At 41.1% G+C, this 24187-nt stretch overlaps 1 protein-coding gene and 1 long non-coding RNA gene across 2 annotated transcripts in view; one reads left to right on the plus strand and one right to left on the minus strand.

Moving 5' to 3' along the window:
- Positions 1-19766: 19766 nt before the first annotated feature.
- STPG2 (sperm tail PG-rich repeat containing 2) overlaps positions 19767-24187 on the minus strand; it is a 211510-nt gene continuing 207089 nt past the window's right edge. The window contains exons 13-14 of the mRNA XM_083458810.1: positions 21655-21803; positions 19767-20008 (exon numbers count right to left, since the gene is read on the minus strand). Of these exons, the coding sequence (XP_083314936.1) occupies positions 19975-20008; positions 21655-21803 (183 nt within the window). The 3' untranslated portion in view covers positions 19767-19974. The remainder of the gene's footprint in view (positions 20009-21654; positions 21804-24187) is intronic.
- Positions 23010-23664, plus strand: LOC310686058. The gene is made up of 2 exons (XR_014515689.1): positions 23010-23269; positions 23631-23664. It is a non-coding gene; the product is annotated as an uncharacterized lncRNA (long non-coding RNA).

The raw sequence follows: 24187 nt of genomic DNA on the forward strand, positions 1-24187 counted from the left end.
TGCCCCAGCTACTCTGGGGTGAATTTGGGGTTCACAAAGCCTGCCAGGATAGGATTATATCCCCACTGAAAGCCCCGTTTGAAATCTGAATTATAGTGCCTATCTGAACATTTGAACTCCTGCTGGTGAGTCAAACCCTTGAACAACTAAGAAATAAAAACGCAGGCATATTCCTCTCAAATAAATCAGTGCATAGGCTGAAACAAAAATTCATTTTCTATGTCAAACACTATTTATGCCACACAGTTTAAATGGCCTGGGAAATATTTTCCCCTGGTATTGATTAAAGCTAGATTATATAAGGAGCCGTCCCATCGCCCTCTTCAATTACATTCACATGATCCATAAATGGCTTGTCACATTTTTCTACTTCCACTTAATGGGGTTATTTAGGGTGTAATATGAATTATAACGGTGTAAACATAAAGCAAAGAGACATATTCCCTCACTGCTGTAGTGTCTCATTGTAAAAATGACTACTCTCCTTAGTACAGAGTCGATGTCTGAGGAGAAATTAAGCAGTTTTGACTTTCACTCAAGTTCTCTGGGAAGCAGTGGAATCAGCCCTTTGATCAAGGAGTGGTTCAGAGCTAACTCCAAGCCGCTTCCCTCGCTTATGGGACTTGTCTGTTAATGTGAACAATGACACATGAGCCGGGAAATCGCTGCTGCAACCTCTGCAATCTCCCAGGCTTCAAAAGGGGAACTCTAGAAGGCTGAATGTTGTCACGTAGCTTTCAGCTGAGGTCACCTTCCCATATACAGCAGTCAGAAAATGAGGTAAGAACAACTCAGAGGCTCCGCTATGTTATCAAAATGAAGTGAGCTATAATAGTGAGCCCACCTTTACTATTCCATTAAGCAGGGTGAGCTGTGACACCCGAGGTGGTCGTTTTGGGGATGCCATCAAATATACTGTATTGTATTTCAGTTTATTAATGTATTTTTCTGAGAGACGTTGAGGTGCCATTGGGAATTTTCTGTCTCAAGCATCAACAGAATCCTTGGCTCATCTCTGGAGTGTCCTTTAACAGCTCTGTTAAATCACTTAAATTTGACACATTCGGAAGATTTGGCTGGTGAATCACAGCAACCTAGGCTTAGGGTGCATTATATAGGGATTATCCAGTTCACATTTCTTGCTAAGAAGACGATTTCCTGGCTCACAGCTCATCCTCATAGTCTCTATTGTACACTACCCCGTTGTTTAGACGTAAATTCTTCTCTGGTCAGTAATTCATTGCTGAGTAGACACACTGGTGCTCTTTAGCAAAAGTGGGTTTAGGGCAGTGTGACCAGTACTGCAGCACTGGGTGCTAAGCCTAGATAGCACTGCAGAGCACCACAACTGTGACGTAGTAACATAGCTGTCAACCGTCCCTTATTTGGCGGGAAACTCTCTTATCCCAGCGCCGTGTCCCGCTGCTGTCCCGGATTGATGATATCGCGTAAATTCCCCGGGTTTCAAAGGAAGCAGCTCCTCTCCCTCCCTCCCTGCCGGCCAGGGAGGAGGGAGGCTCCAACTGTGTTGCTTGGCTGTATTCCTCACCCAATAAGGAGTCTAAGAACGACTGGGGGGTGGAGCTTGCATGCCTTGTGCCGATCAAATCGGCCGCGTTGCCTGGGGACTCGCCTTTGCTCAGCGCTTCCCAGCGGAGAGGTGACATGGTTTTCCTTGCTGCATCCCCTTTGCCAGGTTGCTGCGCTGTGGGAACCACCATCGGAATCGGGTGGATACATCATCGCCGGCCCACTCACCCTTGCCGGGGAAAAGGTCTGTCTGGAGCAGGGGCACATGGTGGGGGAAAAGGAAATCCCTTATTTTGGCTGCTGATCCCTTATTTTCGAGGCTGCTAGTCCCTTATTTTCAAATCTGTAAGTTGGCAGCTATGCGTAGTAAATGGAGCAGAACAGAAGGAGAAAGACAGGGGGTGCCAAATTTTGGCCTTACACAGAGCACTGCTGAAGTTTGAAAAACCACAGTCCACCCATGCTAGCAGCAAAGCCTTAACTCTTTATGAGGAATCCCTCCCAATCTCAATAGTTTCACCCTACTTAAAGAATTTTCAATTGCAGTTCCCTAGCTCTTAACTGGCAACTTCTCATTTCCAGCATATTACAACCAGGCAATTCCATGATATGGATCAGGGATAAGGAATATTTATCAGGGAGTGAATCTGAAGGCACAAATGTCTTCAAGCCAGGGCTGTTAGGGGCTATAAGAAGTGGAAGTTACACTAGAAAATCAAAATTGCAGGGCTCAGATCTCAAAGTTTACTTGAACTTTTAGGGAGACAGTTGACTGCAAAGAACAAAAAGGGAAAGAGCCACAAGGAGAACAAAAGGAAACTATGAGAGAGCTGCCTTGCTGATAAGGAAAGCAGAACCAGGTTTTTCAGCAAATTGTCTAGCTGAAGCCACCCTTGCTTAGTTTGCTTAGCTGAGCAGAACAAACAATCAGATAAGCTGGCTGCGGCATATTCACAGGCCTTTTTATTGAAATAAAATAATAAAGCTCCAGAGCCATGGAGTATGCTGTGCACTGACATCAAGAAACGCACCAAAAAGGAAATGTGATTTATTACCACATTTAGATTACCAAGAAAGGTATATCAAGGAGCAGCAGTGGAAGAATGCTTTTGTATCAGCAAAATAAAAAATAAAAAAAGGCTTTGCCTCCAACCTGGTGCTGGAGAGAGAAATTTAAAAGTGCCATTGACCCAGAGGTTCCCGCGGTGGAGAACACACATAATGGAACTGAACTGTCGGAACCAGCTAACAAGCTACAAGGCTGCATCCCTGACCTTCTGTTAAAGATCAAGCCTTCTTCTTCACAACTGTGGCACATTGCGAGTAGTGAAAGCGGTGGAGGCTTTCAGGGCATATCTGCCAGATCCAAAGCCCCATCATTTTCTGGGACACAGCCCAGAAGCAGGAAAGACTCTAACAGCCCCCTTCCTATTTGGAATCAATCAAAAGGGGGAAGTAAAAACTGATTAACAAAACTGAAATAAAAAGAGGCAAAAAGCAGACAGCGCCACATATGGCCTGGCAGGGGTTAGAAAGCGGTGGTTCTGCCACTACAGATGCCAGTTCTGCCCTAACCTCAATAGGATTGCTCTGCCCTTCTTCATAAATCTGCATATGAGAGCAAGGCATGATCTCTGAAGGCACATGGTGGAACAGCCTTGCTGAAGCTAAGCAGTTTGGTGCCAGGTCAGGGCCTGGGTAGGAGATTACCTTAAAGATAGCTACCTGTGCTTTCATAAGTTAAACACAAGGAACCTTCTTAATTAATCAAAAGGTTCTCAATCTTATGCCACTCTGGTGTAGTGGTTGGAGTGTTGGGCTACAACCTGAGGGACCAGGATTCAAATCCCTATTCAACCACGAGCTTCATTGAGTGACCATGGTTAAGTTACTGTCCTTTAATCTTACCTGAGGTTTGTTGAGAGGATAAAATGGGGGGGGGGCATGTATGTCATCTTGAGCTCCTTGGAGGAAAGCTGGCATATAAATGTAATCAAATAATAATAATAATAATAATAATAATAATAATAATAATAATAATAATTTATTTATACCCCGCCCATCTGGCTGAGTTTCCCCAGCCACTCTGGGCGGCTCCCAATCAGTGTTAAAAACAGTACAGCGTTACATATTAAAAACTTCCCTGAACAGGGCTGCCTTAAGATGTCTTCTGAATGTCAGGTAGTGATTTATCGCTTTTACAACTGCTGGAAGGGAGTTCCACAGGGCGGGTGCCACTACCGAGAAGGCCCTCTGTCTGGTTCCCTGTAGCCTCACTTCTCGCAATGAGGGAACCGCCAGAATGCCCTCGGAGCTGGATCTCAGTGTCCGGGCTGAATGATGGGGGTGGAGACGCTCCTTCAGGTATACAGGAACGAGGCCTAATTACAAATAGGTTTTCTAAATGATTCATCCATTAAACTTTTCAGCCTCACTGAAGCAATATCCAATGAGTCAGTTAAGACAAGCTGATGTACTGCAAAACAAAACCATGCCGACTTTTTCCGGTGATTTTTGTCATGGGCACCTTGCTCTTGCAAATTCTGCAGCACATTATTAGATCCCAGTTCACCTTGTCTCCAAATACCACCACATAATGAGTTACAATTTCAACTGATCGCAGAACATTTGCAAAGCCAGTTCCTTTTTTTTTTTTTTACGACATCTCCTCAAAAACCATGTGCGAGTTGACTTCAGTCTATGACTAATAGTCATTTGAATTGCCCATAAGAATAGCTGGCAGAAACATGAAGTGTTTTGGCACATTGATAATTCTGGATCATTTCCCTGGATGCAGTTCTACAACGCAGGAGTGACTCTCCTGTGTGTAAACATTTCATACAGATAATGTCAATGCGCAATGACTCAATCTCCCAAGAAATGTGAGGGTGTTCCATGGGTATTCTGTGGAGATAGCCTCATTACTAATCCTTGGCATTTGGTTTTTAAAATATGGGCATTAAAATACAGTATCCCTGTATGATAAGCATGTAACAGGCTAAGTCAGACTGGGGCGGGCGGGTGGGGGGGCGGTATCAGCATATTTAATTACATTGGGTATAGTAAAGTGTAGAGTCAATGCAATCCCTGGGACTTAAGTTAATCATCAGAGAACAACTTCCATCGTACATTAAATGACTTCAGTTGCCTATTAGAAACAGTGACTCCCTGCTTCTGAAGTATCCAGTAGACAGCCACTTTTGCTTGAATGCTTTTCTTGGTTTCTCAGTATGAGTGCATGGAATGAAGTCCGTTTCTGATTAATTCCACCACCACCCCCAGCTCCAGGGCAGAGATGCCAGCCTGAAGGGCTCAGCATGGCAGGGATACATTGCCAATGATTTATGCAGCTCTGCTTCCTTGATGATTACCCCAAATAAATCATGTTGGTATTTTCCACAGTGATTTAGCTGCCCTTTACATTCATATAAATCTTCAGGCCAAGGAGAAAATTAGCCAAGTCCACACATTGATCATGTGAGGTAAATTGTACCTCGGCAGCAGGGAGGGGAGGCCCATTGCTAAACAACGAGGCACCGCAAATAACCTATCAGTTTGCTTTTAATCAATGCTGCTTCTCACAATGCATTATTCTAGCAAAGGGTCTAAATCACTGAGCACTAGAATTGTTGTTTTCCAAACCTTTTAATCTAATTGGAAAAATCTTCCTTTCTGCCGGTAATAAACACTCACTAAACTGTCTGCACCTAATTGAGCTGCAGTAATTTATGGGAGCTCCCTACTGTTTTCCCACTTTTTAATCAGACAAGACGCCTCTCTGTCTTTAAGTAATGAAATCTTAGCATTCACCCAGCAGATCTGATCAAATGTCACTAGAGAATAAATCTCCATTAACAGTGGTGTGCCCCATGTTTTTCTGCCTTTGATCCATGCTGTCCACCGCCAAATATTGTCCACACCACTCAGAGAAGTTTACAGCTAACGAGGCATTCAGTCAAAACGAACAAGGCCTTGATCACATACAATTCACCAAGTACCTACATAAGAGGATGACACACCTTGGGTAAATTTCCTGGATCCTGCTACTAACCTCACACCATGATGGCGTGTTCCAGGCAAGAAGCTTTTGTTGGGTAGATCTCCATGTAACCAGTGTCAGAAAAAATGCTAAGAAGGCATATGAAATGGTTCTACTGTGGAAGCTACTACCTTCTGACCTTATGAGCCCCTTTGAGCTTCTAGCACCACGCTCACCCTCCCACTGCCCATCTCCCCTGGAAACAGAGCCTGACTTGATCCTTCATTACACATTGGTGCCACGGATTTCCTGCTTCCACACATTACTACCAGCCTCCTGGCTTGACTCTCCTATGCTGTTTAGTTAGTTATAAAGTTTATAAAGTTAATTAATCAAAGCCATTGCAGTGGCTTGAGTGCCCTGGTTGCCCCACCCATTTCCAGAATGTCAAGAAGTTTCCTGGAAAAGGGTGGAAGGGGAGTCACTAGGTATTTAGTTGTATGTCGAGATTGGTATGAAAGTTGTACAATTGGTGGGTAGAGGGAAGGGGATGTGAGATGTGTGTGTTTTGTTTCTATATTAAAAATGCAATCGAGAGAGAGAGAGAGATAGTTTCCCAGTGAAATGGCGTTGGGACAAAGCCCTGAAGAGTTTCCAGTGTAATACTACTCATGAAAGAAAAGAAAAAGAAGACAGTTGGCTTCTGAACTGAGGATGCTTTATTCACCTTTCTATAATTTTTTGTGTTTTTATATTGCTGTTTTACTGGCTTGGGTAATGATTTCGTTTTAATGATATATTCTTTATGTTTCAGATTGTACACTGCTTGGAGATTATTATTATTTAATTAAGCAGTATATAAATGCTTTCAAATAAATACATCTGTGGAACGGTTTTTCTAATTGCTCTGCCCTCAGAGATCATTTGCACATAGCTTAAATTCAGACAAGAGCTAAACCAAGAGAGTGTGGTCTTATTTCAGTAAAGTAAAGACGCATTTTCACATCAGTTCAAAATTCAGCCAATAATTAATAATTAATTTAATTTAATTAATTAAAGTTTGCATAACACTTGTACACGTTTTCTTCAAGCACTTAACAGTGCACTGATTTTGAGAATATGCTGGAGCAGGAATGGTGCTCTTGGTTTTCAGTAATGTTTCAAAATATTGCGTTGAGATTTTGGTGGTATTTTATGGTTTTAAATTGTATTGTGTATTTGATATGTGGCTTGTAAATTGATTTTGGGAAGATTTTTTTTTTGGGGGGGGGAACTGGCATGAACATTTAATAAATAAATAAATAAATAAATAAATAAATTAAATAAATAAATAAATAAATTAAATAAATAAATAAATAAATAAATAAATGTCTCCTTAGAAGTAACCCTTACTGCACTCAGCTGAGCTTACTCCCCACTTAGTGTGTTTATGGTGACAGCCTTAATCCGATAAAAACAACTGGAAATGCTGAAAAACAAATGGAATTAGGGCGCTCTACATTAAAACTTCAACTCACAAAACTGAAGGGGGAGAATTTGAGATTTGTCAACTTCCCATTTACTTACAATGCTAATTTATTATTTAAGAACCCCAGAGTTCTGAGCAGCCTACAAAAGAAATAAAATCAACTTCTTCTTTTTCAAAACAAGCTGCAAGAGCATCAGATCTAGTTTAAATTGATCTAAGCAAGAAAACAACAACACTGCAATTCCCATAGTATTCGAAGAAGGAAATAATTTATAGGAACAATTGGATTGAGCTAAAATGAAGAGAGAGATAGCAAACAGCTTTTCAATATCTAATACCCAAGATGGATTTCCCATAGAGCATTAACAGGATGTGGACCACCATCAATACTTGCAGAATGTGGACCTGCTGGTGCCTGAACTCATCATGGAGCTGTAACAAGGTAAAGCAGATTTCCAACCAGCTTGAGAAATACGGATTGCCAACAGAACCAGTGATAACCTGGACAAAGAATTTGGATGCAGAATAAGAAGGGGTGAGATGTTAGGACAGTTAGTGGAATGCTGGCCATAGCTTAGTGGTTTGTATGCAGAAGGTCCTGAGTTCAATCCCTGGTATCTCCAGGTAGGGCTGGGAAAGACTGTCTAAAAAACTGGATGGCATGTCCATCCAAAAGCCAATTGCATCTCAGGAGGGAATTGTGATAGATACTAGAAGTGAATAACATGATTCATTTGCCGAAACCAGTAACTTCTTATGGTGCACCATGCCAGTAAATAATATATATTCCAGATTTCTTCTTCACAGCCTCCCTGTATCTGAACTTCTCTCAAGCACATGAAAGGCAGCTTCTAATGAGCCTCTAAGAACCTGCCTGTGATAGCAGTACTCCAAACAGCACTTGGTAGCTGGGTCTAGTCTCTGTTTGATTCCTCATGAGGCCCCACCACAATGCTAGATAGTGGGTATTCTGGAATATTAATAGGGTGGTGACATTCACCACTTGGAATAACTTGGCGTGCCAGACCAGAAAAAATAATTTAAGGTGGGCTCAAGGTAGGTATCAGCAGTGGGTCCTACCTCAGATACCCAAAGATGTGCGGCACTGACATCAGCCATGCAATTTTTTATTCACAATGAGTCACTGTTGGTGTTATTTGTGTATTTCACTGTTGTGTATCAGCACTTCAAAGAAGCACAAAAAGTTTCAAGATTATAACATTTCAAGCCAGAGAAACAGTAAGGACAGCTACATGACTGATTAATAAAAAAAGATTAAAAGGAGATTTTTATAGGCACAGCAATTCTCTGTGACTCCTCACCATCTAATATCCAACAAGCTGACTTTGGGGACTGCATTGCCTTTTCATGTACCTTGATTTATATTTATATTTAAACCACCCTACTTGACTTGTACGTCTATAGGGCTGGCTCCATTTTCCAGGGGGCATCTTTCCATAACAATCCAGGAGATGTCCGTGTCTTAATCAGAGCTTCTCATAAAATACCTTTCACCGAAGCAACCAGCAATCTTGTCACATCAGAATTCAGCCTATTCAAACTAAACCCCGGGCAAGCTGCCATCTAGCATTTCCCCTTGTTTTGAATAGCTCCTGGTGAATAAAGTACATGCTGTTCCTGCAAAAAGTAAATACCCTGGTGGTTAGCAAAAGTGGGGTTTAGATTTGTTTGCCTTTTAATTGGGAGTACTTGTCATTTAAGGCAACAATTAACGTTTGTTGGAAGCAACCTCACTGTAAACGACTCCTACTATTACCCTAAATACATTTAATTATGATTTATCGGTGCATAGCAACCTTTTGTAACATTATAGGCTAACATCCATTTCCACTTAATTAAACTCATTATGAATGCACTTCACTGCAGAGGGGAAACAAAGGAGTAGGCATAGCTGAAAATTTTCACACTTAATTTTGTTAAAAAATAAGGGTCGTAATAGAAAATGTGCAATATTGATCCTATCTTGTATTAATTATTATTGTTGTTATTAGATTAATCATACACCCAAAGTAAAAGGCTAGAAACAAAACCTGCATTTATGAAGGGAGTTTCATAACAAAGTGGAGATCATAACAGGAGTGGCAAAAATGTATAATGGCAGCCTTCACACCACAGACTTAAACAGTCATTCCTTCTCCTCAGGGAACTATCTGAATAGCACTTCAGTTAGGATTCTTAGAGGATTTTACTCAGAGTAGACTCACTGAATTTAACGAACATGTTTAATTTAGGTCTATTAACCTTATGGGTCTACTTTGAGGAAACCTTTATTGAATGCCATGCAATGAGAGAATTGTCAGCATTCCCGGCAAACTATGATTCCCGGCCTCCTTGGGGGAAACTATGACAATTTAACTGATTTTTTAAAAATCTAAAAAACAATTCTGTTGTTTATCCTTTTATAAAGAAATTTACAAAGCATTGCAGACAGGTAAAAACACAAAACAGCCTGCCTGCAGGATTACAACCTAACAGAAACCAAACACACGCACACAGGTTGGTGAGGTTGACAGGAAAACTCTGGCGCCTTTTTGAAGTTACAAAGTTCTTATAGTTTTCATCTGCAATGGAAATCGTTCAGAGAGAAGAAGAAGAACCAAATGGCAGGTAGTCACTCAGCCAAGTCCTGCTGCCGCATAAGGACAGCCAGTGGCCCACCTAGTCCAACGTCCTGTTCTCACAATGACCTATCAGATACCTATGGGAAGCCTACAAGTAAGATGTAAGCGTAACTACATTCTCCCCTCCTGCAGTTTCATCTTTCTGCTGTAACACATCAGGCCAAATGCAGTTATTCTGTGTACACGTGCTCTCAGAGCCATGCACCACAGCCTTCACATAGACATATTTTCATCCCTCCTTTGCTGTCAATATCACATACTTCCCAATGCAAACTTCTTTCACTGTTCAAGAATGTTTAGGGTCTCGCATAACTGCAGCCTCTTCCTCCGGTTACTTGGTTCAAGAATGAGTTTGGAAGAAGGGGGCAAGTACTGCACAAATCACCTTTACAGGGACACACAACACCTTCTGAAGACACCCATATTATTATGTATACGCATTGCAAACAGATCTCCTGTCACAGGGACCAGGCAAATGCATCAACTGGCTGGATGCTGCATTCCAGGAGCTCAACACTCACACCATGGTTTTGCATTGAGCACAATGTAAACATTCTTTGTTCGAATTTTCTATGCTTCCAGCACCCCAATTAAAAATGGGCCGTGTGCCTTGTGTCATTCAAAAAACAAAATCAATCCTTGCTAATCAACTAGTGGGTGGATAAAGCGGGTACTTGAGAAACGATTACAGCCTGCAATTAGCATAAGTGTCCATTAGACTGCCTTATGCTATTCAGAGACTGGTAGGGGGCAACCTGAAGCAGAGATGGTGAAGATTAATGTGACATGGATAGATGCTACTTGGACTCATGGGCTCTTTCTAGTAACTCACCCCCAGTGTGGAGAGAGAACTCTTTCCTCTTCACATGGAGTTCAGCACAAGAGAGGGAGAGATCTCCTGGCCCTAAGGTGAAAGGACCAAGTGCCAGGGTGAACTGCCCTCACTAAACGCTTTGACAGTTGTTACAAAGCGGCGATCCCCCTCAACTTGCTACCTAGATGAGCTCCTCCTGTTCTACTAAAGTTGCTGTGCCTTTAACAACAGTCTACCCTAAAGAAATTAAAAAGGTGCAAGTTTCTCCCCGTGAATTTCACTGCATGCACACTATGCATTCAAAGCACATGACTGCCCTCAAGGAATCCTGGGAACTGTAGTTTGATGGGTGCTGGGGAGTCCCTCCTCCCGACACCACCAGAACTACTGAACAGAGAATGTGTGCACAGTTCAACTGAAGCCAAGATACTGACATCACAGGCCATAATCTTCCTGGGTCAGAAGTCAGGTGATCTGAATGAGTCCTATGCCACAGTTTGCTATGAAGCTCCAAGATTTTGCTCCACTCCTATTTTCTGAATGATTTGTGATGGAGGGAATTCTGCAATCCAACGTTCTGCATTGCTAGACTGATTCCCTACCTGCTAGTTGTCTGCTAGTTGTTGTCTCCTCTGACCTTGCTTAGGCGAGGCGGGTGGCTGCACGATAATTTAACATTCAAAACATTTAAGTAATATAAAGTATGACACTTTCTTCTGCATTCTCAAATCCAAAGCAACACAAAAATTCATATATGCCTTGGGATCAACTGTACCTCAATCATGTGAAATTAGTTTAAATAAAATAGACCATTCAACAAAGGGAGAAAAAAATTATAATTCATTGAAGTAGTGTTTCATTATATCATAAGTAATTATAAGACTTACGGAAAGCTGTAGGTAATAATAATAATATAATAATAAGTAATTAGGCTTACAATCACTGAAATCTTCTACACTGGAAAAAACCCTACATTTTTTACTTCGTTATAGAAATATGGCCATGAAAATTGGCACTGATTTCCCATTCCAAAATTATTTCTTTGGTGGTTGCCACCGTATTGGGCTGCCAAGACAGCTTTATATATTTAAAACCTTGCCAACAAAGGTCCGTATAGTTAAAGCTATGGTTTTCCCAGTAGTGATGTATGGAAGTGAGAGCTGGACCATAAAGAAGGCTGCTTTTGAATTATGGTGCTTGAGGAGACTCTTGAGAGTCCCATGGACTGCAAGAAGATCAAACCTCTCCATTCTGAAGGAAATCAGCCCTGAGTGCTCACTGGAAGGACAGATCCAGAAGCTGAGGCTCTAATACTTTGGCCACCTCATAAGAAGAGAAGACTCCCTGGAAAAGACCCTGATGTTGGGAAAGATTGAGGGCACAAGGTGAAGGGGACGACAGAGGACGAGATGGTTGGACAATGTTCTCAAAGCTACCAGCATGAGTTTGACCAAACTGCGAGAGGCAGTGGAAGACAGGAGTGCCTGGCGTGCTCTGGTCCATGGGGTCACAGAGAGTCAGACACGACTAAACGACTAAACAACAATACCCTGACATTCCACAAAAGATGCCCAGGTAAGCTAAAAGACAATAAAAATTAATAAAAATACAAACAGTAACAAGAACAGTAAAACATGTTAAAGATAACTATAATATTAATAAATCAATACACTTTTTATTTAAAAAAACACATTTATCACTACTCACATAGAAGCTTACCTTTCCAGGAATTAATATACAGTACTTCTGAAATAATATGAAAGGGGCAGAGGCTCTAATCTCCAGACACAATTCATTCAGGCAATGAAATGTAACACAAATGTCATTCTCTTTCATACCAAGGCACATTTTGGCCTGATGCTAGAGTGAAACATTAAATAGGGGCAACTTCCAAGTGTGCGTAGGACTTATTAGCTTAAATCATGTTATTTATGAAATGATTGCGGCAAGCAACTCCTTAAGATTGATTGAAAATTTACTCCTCCCACTCAGCCCTCTTCCACAGTAAATCATAAGGTCAGAATTAATTTGTATTTATAATGAATATGTTTTACATATCCTAGCTGCATGCTTGCTCAGCAGCACTCTAGTACCTGGAGGCCAAAGATAAGTGCTTAGGGATTACCTTTAAAACAACCACTCAGCCTTTCTGTCACTGGGAGCAGAAAATCAGGACAAATGCTAACAAGCTTACATCTGTAGACTGGCCAAATCTCAGGCACCAGGAAACCAGAAAAGAGCTCCTAAAAATTGAAACAAGGTGAAAGCAACTGGAGAGCAAGGCCAGAGCAATGGTTCTTTCCCCAGAAAGATGCCCTTGGATTCTCCATTTGCTGACTTCAAAACTGCACCTAATTATAGGTGCTTAAGTCCTATGCAGCTTTGTCACGCTGGCCACGTGACCCAGAAGTGTCTTCGGACAGCGCCGGCTCCCGGCCTCTTGAGCGAGATGAGCACGCAACCCTAGAGTCGGTCACGACTGGCCCTGACGGGCAGGGGTACCTTTACCTTACCTTTAAGTCCTATGAAAGATAAGGTATATTTAAGGATTGCAACCCACTTCCTTTTCATTCACCTTTCTTTCCATTTCAACACTCTTACTTGAATGTGACCGTTGGTGGATGGTGCCCATTGGGACTGTTGAGGAGGAAGGCAGGAAGAACAACCATAGATGATGCCAAAGCCATTGGCAAGGCAGAGCCAACTAATTCCACATCCTCCTCCTTGCTGAGTTCTACTAGGGCAAAAGTGAGGCTAAGGAGGAGACAGCAGGCAGCCATGACCACTCTCTGGACTGGTTATATGCAAGAAGAAGGCGGTGGGGCAGTGTCCCATTTGCCCTGATGGACCAGCCTCTGAGGCATATGACACATTTTATTATAGCTGGTGATATACATAGGAACAAAACAGATTTGTTTCACAAACTAATCAGAGTTAACAATTGATCCCCATCACAACTGGCATGTCTGTTCTGAAGCCTTCTTATATCTAACACTTATTAGTCAATCCCTAAACAGACCTTTTTACCCCATCTCATCCATGGTACTGAATTCATTCAGCAGCAACCACACTGTGTATTATATCCAACAAAGGGTTTATCCACACACACCTTTCCCCCGTTCTTTCCAGGCACAGCCCATGTTTTAAAGCTCTGTGTTCAAGCGCCCTCCCCCCACCCAGAGCTCTCCCTGGGAAAACTTGTTATTTAGTGCTCAATTGGAGCAAACGTCTATCTGTGGAAAACCCCAAATTGACTTTTGCTCCAACTGAGCACCAAAGAACTGATTTCATGGGCGAAGCTGGGTGGGTGGGGTGATGATGATCCACTCAGACACGGAGCTTTAAAACACAGACCTGTGCCTGGAAAGAGTGGGGGAAAGCCCAGAGTCAATACACAAGCAGAACTGCTCAGGTACTGGAACTTCTTCTTCCTTTCAACACACACCCTGCACTGTCCCAAATCTGCTTTTGGTTCCTCTCCTGAAGCCTCCAGATAACATTTGGGAGGGTAAGGGGAAGAAAGTGAAGGGAACTTCTACCCTGCAACCCTGGAAGTGGGACCAGAGGGGGGATCACAGCAGTGATCATTTTATGTAAGAAAGAAAGAACTGCCATGTTGTGTCAGAACAAAGGTTGATCTAGTTCAGCTTTCTAACTATAGAGATAGTGTCCGAAAAGATGCCTTAGGGAAATTTGCAAGAAGGCAATGATGGCAATATATCCACCCTCTGCTGTTTATTCCTATAATAAGAGGTATACTGAACATGGCGGTTACACCTTTGGCTGCCATAACTAGGAGAGATTTATCATTGATGCTCATAAGCACCACAGCATCAATTCCATAAGCTGAGTATACATCCCACCTTTGGTCATGCAATTAAGACGAGATGGAGCTTTGCGAGGTTGACGGTTGTGTTACTATCATTGCATTCAGCTGATTTTGACTTCCCTAGACACAGATATTCATGTAAACTGAAAATATCCTCAGATTCAGGGACAAACTAGATTGATGTTAGTCATGTGATTAGCCATTGCGGGCTCTTTTTTTATTTATTAAATTTCAGCCTTGGATCCTGATACGGACCATCCTCACCTATCTGGTTGCTTTCTTGTAAAGGAAAAATAAGCATGTAAGGGGAAAGAGGGACACACAACTAAAGTAATATATGAAGATAATACCTAAAGCTTTGAGGCGTATATATATATAACCTACTGTTCGTGACATACTGATACGTTTTACACTATTTCACGGATTCCAGCTTATTAGTAATTTTAGCAAATTGAGTGTTTTGCAGCACAGTCCTTAGTAAAAATAATTGAGGGCAACAGGTCTTGCCTCAAATTAAATGCAATCGGATTGCATCCTTAGAGAACTGTAGAGAAATCCTTTTCACCAGAAATGTTCTTCCTGATGCCACTGGAACAATCATTAGTGGTGGTAGTAGTTGTAGTAGTAGTAGTAGTAGTAGTAGTAGTAGTAGTAGTAGTATACTGGCCTTCATCCATGGATCACAGGGCAGTTCATAACATAAAATACAAAATGAGAACACAAAACACATAATAAACAAAAACAAATAATAAACACACACCCTTCCCACAAACACATTTAAAAGACCATAGAATGTTTAATCAGCTAAAGGCCTGGTTATAGAGGAATGTACCTAAAGATATATAATGAAAGCATTCATAACATATGTGAAGTATCAGCTTCTATTTATCACTGCTGGTTTACAAAATGTGTGGAGGGGCTCATATTTAAAATCCTTCTAACCACTGCTACCACATATCTCTACTATGTCTACTGTTTACTAAAGCCTTACATATATAACCCAAAATAAAAAAAAACCTTCTAGTAGCACCTTAAAGACCAACTAAGTTAGTTCTTGGTATGAGCTTTCGTGTGCATGCACACTTCTTCAGATACACTGAAGAAGTGTATCTGAAGAAGTGTGCATGCACACGAAAGCTCATACCAAGAACTAACTTAGTTGGTCTTTAAGGTGCTACTAGAAGGAATTTTTTTATTTTGACTATGGCAGACCAACACAGCTACCTATCTGTATATATAACCCAGTAGCTCTGATACTTTAGGTGTGGTATAAAACAGGCCAGACTTGCAATATAAGTTTTTAAAAATTAACAAGTTATGAATTATTATAAAGGTAGAATAATACTAATACTTAAATTGGTTACTATTTATTTAAGATTTATTTTTGCTCTTATAAACTTACTATTACTTTAAATTGCAGTCGCTTACAAATACAGAAGTTTACACAGGACTGGCTTGCAAAGTTCAGTTGTTCCTCCTTTTTCTTACTTATCTGCCAATTACTCTCCTCCCCAGTCAATCTCACCACAGTCAGACCACTCTGTCCATCCAATAAGCAACCAACACCCCAGCTAGCCAATAAGAAGTGAAATTTTACAATCCTCTCACACAGCATAAAAATAACCCAGCCTTTGCCACACCAACCTCATTCACCTTAGTAACTGCCACCTGCCATTCACCAATGGAAACTTAACTATTCATGCAACCCCCCACACACAATAAATTCTTATACACTGTATATAAAGCAACCCTGTCTCAGTAGACACATTTTAATAGGTGATTTCTCCACAAGAACTGAACATGTTAGAGATGGAGAAAAGCAAGCGTTACATTATTGTTATCACCCATCGCTGAAATAAGGTGATCCACAAGGCTTTTTACAAGTTAAACTTTGTACAGCAAACAGTTTAAGGCTGACACTTGCATTGTTCAAATATACGACTGATATAAAATGGTTTGGCTTACTGTTATACGCAAGGGCAGGTCTGGACTTTAAAAAAATGCTTCTTGGTGCAGTAAATGCTATGATGTGCTTACCTGTTGTAATTCATAATTATAACCCTAGAACAAGCATGATGAACGCAGCTTTTGTGTCACTTTTCAGAATGTGTGCTTAGCTTGGAAAATGTTAAATAATTGAGTAGTGGAAGGTTTAAAATTAGTTGCTAATTAAACACAGTACTTCCTCACCATTTTTGCAATGACACCAACTGTTATTGAAATAAATAGCGCATTGGCATCATTCCCTGCCATTCCACTTAGTAATGTCACAATCTTTCTTGCTATGGTTTTTATGAATAGAGTGTCTCCTATTTAAAGGGTGGTGGTGCGGAGAATGAAGTGTGTGTGTGTGTGTGTGTGTGTGTGTGTGTGTGTGTGTGTGTGTAGATTCTGTTACAGTCAAGCTATTCGCCATCCTAAAGCCTATTCTGCAAGGGACCCCATAGATCATCTAGTCCAATCTCCTGCAATGCAGAAATATGTATCCACACGGGAATCAAACCTTGGTGTTATCAGCACCACTCCCAAACCAACTGAGCTAGGATATACATAAGATTACATGTTTTATACTCTAGGTGTTGCAAGTAACATTTTAATGTGAAAGAAACTAAGGAAAACCAAACACCTGTAGATGAAGGATTTCATCCAATAGGGTTGCGGCCATCAAATCTCTTAGCCCTAACCCAATCACATCATATTGACTAATAGTTAGTGAGAGGCAACAAAATTCTGGGTGAATCTTCTGTCAACCCGTATAGTAATCCAATAATTTACAGTGGTACCTCGGGTTACAGACGCTTCAGGTTACAGACTCCGCTAACCCAGAAATAGTACCTCGGGCTAAGAACTTTGCTTCAGGATGAGAACAGAAATCGCGCGGCGGTGGCGAAGTGGCAGAGGGAGGCCCCATTAGCTAAAGTGGTACCTCAAGTTAACAACAGTTTCAGGTTAAGAACGGACCTTCAGAACGAATTAAGTTCTTAACCCGAAGTACCACTGTACTCAAGGTTGAACGTGGAACTATAAAAATGCCCATTTAAATCCAGTTGAGGTTGGCATCTTGTTTAACCCTGGTCATCATTCAAATGCCACAGCATTGTTTGAAAACACATAAAAATGGTAGGGCGAGTCCTCTGCTGCCAAGCTTTTGGTTGTTTGCTTCGAAACATAAGTTAAGGGCTCTCCCCTTCTTATGGGAAATCATAAAATTTTCAGATCTGTTATATAAACACTAGTGGTGGGGATCACAGCTGAAGAGAGAGAGAAAGAGAGATTGGATTAGGGAGGCTTAGACAGCAATCCTAAATGTCCTTACAAAGGAGTAAGTCCCAGTCCAATGGGGCTTACTTTTATGTCAATATCCATAGGTTTACACAGTTCGTTACTACTGCATAGTTTGAGTTGCTCTTTGGAAAATAAATTGATTCAATCAATTTCATAATGGTTTAGCCTATGGCAACTAATGTGTATCACATGGAGGTAAAATCAAAATGACAACAAAGTAAGGGCAAGATATTCAGACGTGGGAGATAGGGTCATAACATTATTTCTCATTTTCCTGTGGAGCACACATATACTCAAATGCAAGTCCCATTTATATCTGTGGCATCTGCACCAGGTAATTTTCTTTTGAAAATATTGTGCATGTTTAGCAATTAAACAGCATTCTGTTTTGCTGGATGTTGGTTAGTTTCCTTAGATAATCCTGTTCACAGCTGCCAAAAATAAAATAAAAATTGCACTCTTTGCGCTCTTTTCTTAAATGTTTGATAAAGTAGCAGGCTTAAAGACATTTTCACCAGCTGCAAATTTCTGTTACCATTTTAAAAGTGTGAGTTGTATGAAGATGGCAATGAATCATGCCGCTCACTGTATACCACACAGCTAATATTGCTGTGAATGACTCCATAATAGGATGTGATCTAGTAGCTCTGCGCAGTCTTTATTAGGGTGTGATAAAAGAAGTTATCAATGGTTACAGTGAATTTAAGACACTTTATTGCTGAATATAGCAATGATATATTACAGAATGCTTTTTAATTGGTAGTTAGCTTTCAGTGTTTTGCTAAGACCAGCACTTTGCATCCATATACCACCCACATAAAATTAGATTTGAGCCTACACTCCAGAGTACAAATTATGCACATTTTCCAGTTTCAAGTTATTCTTTAATGATTCTGGCTTCTGTGGCCATTGACAGCCTGCTTAAATATTAGGCTTTAGTCATCATTAAGCTAAGCCAGAAGAAGACCCAACTCTAAGAGATTGTGGGGCAGTCTCCCATGAATCACACATTTCTATGGCCTCATTGTGGCAAAAAAGGTTTTCGTTCTCAACAAAACCGACTCTTTGTTGTTTTAATAATGTTAGTAAAGAGCTTTAAACACTCTAAAAGCACTATATAGACTATAAGACTGTGTAGCAGGGCTGAGACGGATGACAGCCTACATTATATGAGGAGGGCTGCAAATATATTTGGAAAGCATATGAGATTAAAACTTAATTTGTGTCAAATTTGTTGCGTCATGTAGTGGTCAGTTGGTTTTAGCACTGTGTGTGCTAAACAAAGCCTTATCTCTTAATGTTTGGACCAATGTCTTCAACAGACGTTTTGGTTCTCTTAGACAACCCTAAACTGGTTTCCTTTCGTACTGGGTGAATTTGGATTGGCTACTCTACTGTTCCCAAGTGGAGAATCAATGTACATGCTGATTTCAGTCCCATCCAAGTGTTCTTTCTGACCATTGGGGGAGGGGCAGTGAATGGAGGTATATTGCTCAAAAGCCCTGGTCAGGCATTTAAATTCATGCATTTGCTGTTGCATGAGTAGGGAACACTGGGACTCACTTCTTTGCCCAATTCCTTTGTCATATCACTGTTTTCTGCTCTTGCAGTCGCCACTTGGGGGTTGACCTTTTGTGGCAAGGAACCATTTCTACTTCAGTAAGATCCAATGATAATTGAGAAGCCTGATCATTTATCGCAGATTCCACTTGTCATGCATGTTGTTTGTATATTCTCATAGAGCTGGGTCTTAAGAAACCTGCAGCAACTTATGAAGTATTTGAGATGTTTAAAAATATATTTACAGACCTCCAACCAAAATGGCTGAAAACCAAGATTCAATACAAGGTTGTCTAAAATATTATACCTTCCCAGAATAGACCTATTTAAATTATAGGCATGACTAACTTAGGTTCATTACGTTTAATGAGTCTTCTCTGAGTGTAACTTAGTGGAATACAATTCACTTTTTAATAGCAAACAATCTCATGCACATACTTGTATTTCTTCTGGTTGTTTCTGCAATCTACATGAATTTAGGGATGTCTATAATGTTGCAAAAGCCATTATGTTTGCCACTCCTGCTGACTGATAGATCAGGCCTAAAAACATACACTATATTCAAATATGTCATTAACATATTCTGGCTTTCATACATTCATCCAAAAATCTGGACTTGTGTGTGCTAAACAAGTTGTTGTCTTGCAAAGAACAATATATTAATTTGCCAAATAACTTTATTAATGGTTATGATATAAAAGCAGAAATGTAGAAATTGCAAAAGACCAGGCACAAGGAAGAGAACTTCACAAAGAAGAAAAATAAAGACGATATATTGGAAGAGCAGTTTTTATATCCCAGAAGACAAAGCAAACAAATGATATGAGGACGTCGTCAAACTGTTGACATTTCTTCACAGGACAACCTTCAAAGGGACCCAGCTACCGTGGTTTCATTTTGTCTGTATGAAAAGAGAGGGGTGCATTTAATTAGGTTTTCCCAATTGTCCCTGCTTAATGTAGGTGTGGGTGAACATTCCCATTCATCACGTCCCTTCATCCTCTTCCTTATTGTACGTGAATGACTGGTAGGAGACCACCTGACCTGTATACATGATACATTTGAACTGAGGGAAGCAGACACCAAAATTAGTCCATCCAATCCTCCTGAAAAGCTCTTTGCATAGGCTCTTTTAACTTTGATTCTCAGAATAATAATTTCTGCCTGACTCTGTCCATCCATTGCTGCTTCTGGAGTACTAGATGGAAGACTGCTCCCTGCTGCAAGGCTCATTTCCACCTGGCCTAGGGGGCAGGGCCCAGCCTAAGGGACTTTGTTGGAACAACTCCTGGGTTGGAACAACTGGCTAAAATGTTTTAAAATGTTTTAAACAGATTTAATTTTGGTTCCTCTGTTTTGTTTTTGTTGAGTTGGAGTTGGTTAAATGTTTAGTTGGGGTTGGTAGTTATTTTAATTTGTGTATAACTGTTAACTGTTATTATTAATGTTGTTGTTGTTGATGTTGTTGTTAGTTTCTATTGATTTATTGGTTTATTTATAGTCTGTATATTCTTTTTTTAAAATGTTTGATGTTTTATTATGTTTTTATATATGCTGTAAGCAGCCCAGAGTTGCTGGGGAAACCCAACCAGATGGGCGGGATATAAAACCATCATCATCATCCAGTGTGGTGTAGTGGTTAAGAGCGGTGAACCAGGTGATCCAGGTCTCTGCTCCTGCACATGCAGCTGCTGGGTGACCTTGGGCTAGTCATACTTCTTTGAAGTCTCATGGCCTCACTCACCTCACAGAGTGTTTGCTGTGGGGGAGGAGGGGAAAGGAGAATGTTAGCCGCTTTGAGACTCCTTAAAGGTAAAGGGACCCCTGACCATTAGGTCCAGTCGTGGCCGACTCTGGGGTTGCAAAGCTCATCTCGCTTTATTGGCCAAGGGAGCCGAGGTACAGCTTCCGGGTCATGTGGCCAGCATGACTAAGCCGCTTCTGGCGAACCAGAGCAGCACACGAAAACACCATTTACCTTCCCGCTGGAGTGGTATCTATCTACTTGCACTTTGACGTGCTTTCAAACTGCTAGGTTGGCAGGAGCAGGGACCGAGCAACGGGAGCTCACCCCATCGCGGGGATTCGAACCGCTGACCTCAGCAAGCCCTAGGTTCTGTGGTTTAACCCACAGCGCCACCCGCGTCCCTTTGAGACTCCTTAGGGTAGTGATAAAGCGGGATATCAAATCCAAACTCCTCCTCCTCTTCTTCTTCTTCTTCTTCTTCTTCTTCTTCTTCTTCTTCTTCTTCTTCTATGGTCCCAGAATCTTGTATTCATGACTAAATAAAATATAGTCTAGCTTTTGCATTATAAGACTTGCATAGATTGGTCTTTAGTTTAAGGAGATGAGCTATACAGTTGCCATCTAATTTATTAGTAGTTTTTAAATCTTCAGACATAAACTCTTCAGGTGAAAACTGTTTGCTTTAATTCAAAGCGCAGAAAATCTTAGCAAAATACGCCTGTAAATTCCCTGTTTACCAGCCTGCTTTTCTTAGTAAATAGTAAATACAAAGACAGAAAGGGTGAAGTTACCATACTCACTTTTTTGAGACTAGTTCATTCGACACACAGAAAATATCTTTCTCTGTCATAGGTCTGTAAATGGAATTGCCCACTTGAATCACAACCGGATTATTCAATGTTGCATTGAATGTTCTCTTCAGGACTGTATCTTTCAGAAGTGGACTCAGCTATGAAAACAGAAACATATTATATTATATTATGGTTTTATCTTGCACATCAATTAGGGGGTAACAGAAACTGATTTGAGAAATGGTTTTGAGGAAAATATAGCTGCTAGGAAATGAAGTTTATGAAGGTTTCCTTAGCCACCTCTGCACTTCACCTCTGGGAATAATATGAGGATTCCTTTGCTACTCAACTTTCCTCTTCTCAATGAAGTAGCAGCGAAATAATATGATCTCAGTGAATGGTTGAGGCCAAGGGCCACTTCACACTTTATATGTATCCTACAAGGAGACAATCTTTTAGAGAAATTGTGCACCCAAGTATCTCTGAGGTGTGATGGCAGAGCAAGTCTTTTATTTAAATATAAGTACACATTTTTCAATACTCACTGAGGCACACTGAGAATAAGTGCAAAATGAACTTCAAAATCCCAACCCCAATCCACCCACTGATGAGATAAATCATAATGTCAGGTTTGAGTGTCATGGGAAACTATCAGGTAGAAGAGAGTGAGGGGGGGGAGGAGGGAGGGAGGGAGAAAGAGAAAGAGAGGGAGAGGGAGAGGGAGAGGGAGAGAGATCAAACACCTTCCTGGTACTATCTGACTGAAATGTATTAAACAGTTAACCCCTGACTTGATTTCCCACTCTACTGTCCTTCCTCTCCTGCCCCTTCTTTACTTATTGCTTTTCAGTTTGTCAAAACAGGTACACGCAAACATAAAATGTTGAGAAAAAGTAAACATAAATCTTACAACAACACACATTACACCAGTTTACTACAGCTTTCCTGCTTGATTTCACAAACTACTGGCAGCAGAGAAATGCTGCTCTTCCTTAAAAGATCAAAGGAGCGGTTCTGTATCAAAAGTGATTTTAAATCCTGTCTTTGATTTCATCAAAATCTGCATTGCGCAAAGCAGGAATGCTGTGCCTAAATTTTTATTCAAAAACAATGATTGACTCCGGATATGTCTTTGGTGGAACGTCACTTGCTGGACACTCCATGGGCAGAAGGATGAGGAGGCTATTTACAGCCTTTCCTTCTTCCCCCTGCTGCTCCCTGTGCTCTCCACAAATCTGCTCATGAGGGTTGGGGAACCCTCAGGAACAGTGTGCAAAGTGGTACAGGAAGGAGAAGGAATTATCTCTAGGCCAGGCATAGGCAAACTCCGGCCCTCCAGATGTTTGGGACTACAATTCCCATCATCCCTGACCACTGGTCTTGTTAGCTAGGGTTGATGGGAATTGTAGTCCCAAACATCTGGAGGGCCAGAGTTTGCCTATGCCTGCTCTAGGCAGCTGATGACATGGCTCCCCAAATCAACACAGACTGTGGAAACTTAACACTGGACTTCAAGCATCTGGCATTGTGTGCCTCCCCATTCTTCCTCCAGACTCTGGGTCCTTGGCTTCCAAATGAGATGCAAAAGCTGCTCTCATCAGAAAAGAGATTTGGGGAGAGCCATGTCATCAGCTGGTGTTGGTCCACTGTGCTTCATTAAGTCCAGGGTCAACACAGCTGTCTACCAGGAGATTTTGGAGCGCTTCATGCTTCCTTCTGCAGATGAGCTTTATGGGGATGCTGACTTCATTTTCCAGCAGGACTTTGGCACCTGCCCACACTGCCAAAAGTACCAAAACCTGGTTCAATGCCCATGGAATTACTGTACTTGACTGGCCAGAAAACTCACCTGACCTGAACCCCATAGAGAATCTATGGGGCATTGCCAAGAGACAGATGAGAGACATGAGACCAAGCAATGCAGAAGAGCTGAAGGCTGCTATTGAAGCTTCCTGGTCTTCCATAACACCTCAGCAGTGCCACAGGTTGATAGCATCCATGCCATGCCGCATTGAGGCAGTAATTGATGCAAAAGGGGCCCAAACCAAGTACTGAGTACATATGCATGCTTCTACTTCTCCGAGGTCCAATATTGCTCTATTTGCAGTCCTTGTTTTGCTGATTTCATTTAATATTCTAATTTTCTGAGATTGTTAATTTGGGGTTTTCACAGCTGTACGCCATGATCATCACGATTATAACAAATAAAGGCTTGACATATCTCGCTTTGCATGTCATGAGTCTATCTCATATATTAGTTTCACCTTTTAAGTTGAATTACTGAAATAAATGAACTTTTCCACGATATTCTAATTTTCCGAGTTTCACCGTAGAGCTCCGTCACAGTCATCAATCAAACCCATTAGAATTTACTGGAAATGTAGGATTTAATTTCCTTCCTATAATGCCACAAATTCTACTGAGATGCAGCCCTGTTTTTCACAATGTGTTGGGCCATCAGATCCTGAATCTAGCATTTCAAACCTAAAAAATAACAGAGTCTGGAATAAAGTATTGTGGAACAATGGGCTATGTGAAACAA

This window comes from Podarcis liolepis (assembly GCF_965112155.1).
Source record: "Podarcis liolepis genome assembly, chromosome: 9".
Classification (NCBI taxonomy): domain Eukaryota; kingdom Metazoa; phylum Chordata; class Lepidosauria; order Squamata; family Lacertidae; genus Podarcis; species Podarcis liolepis.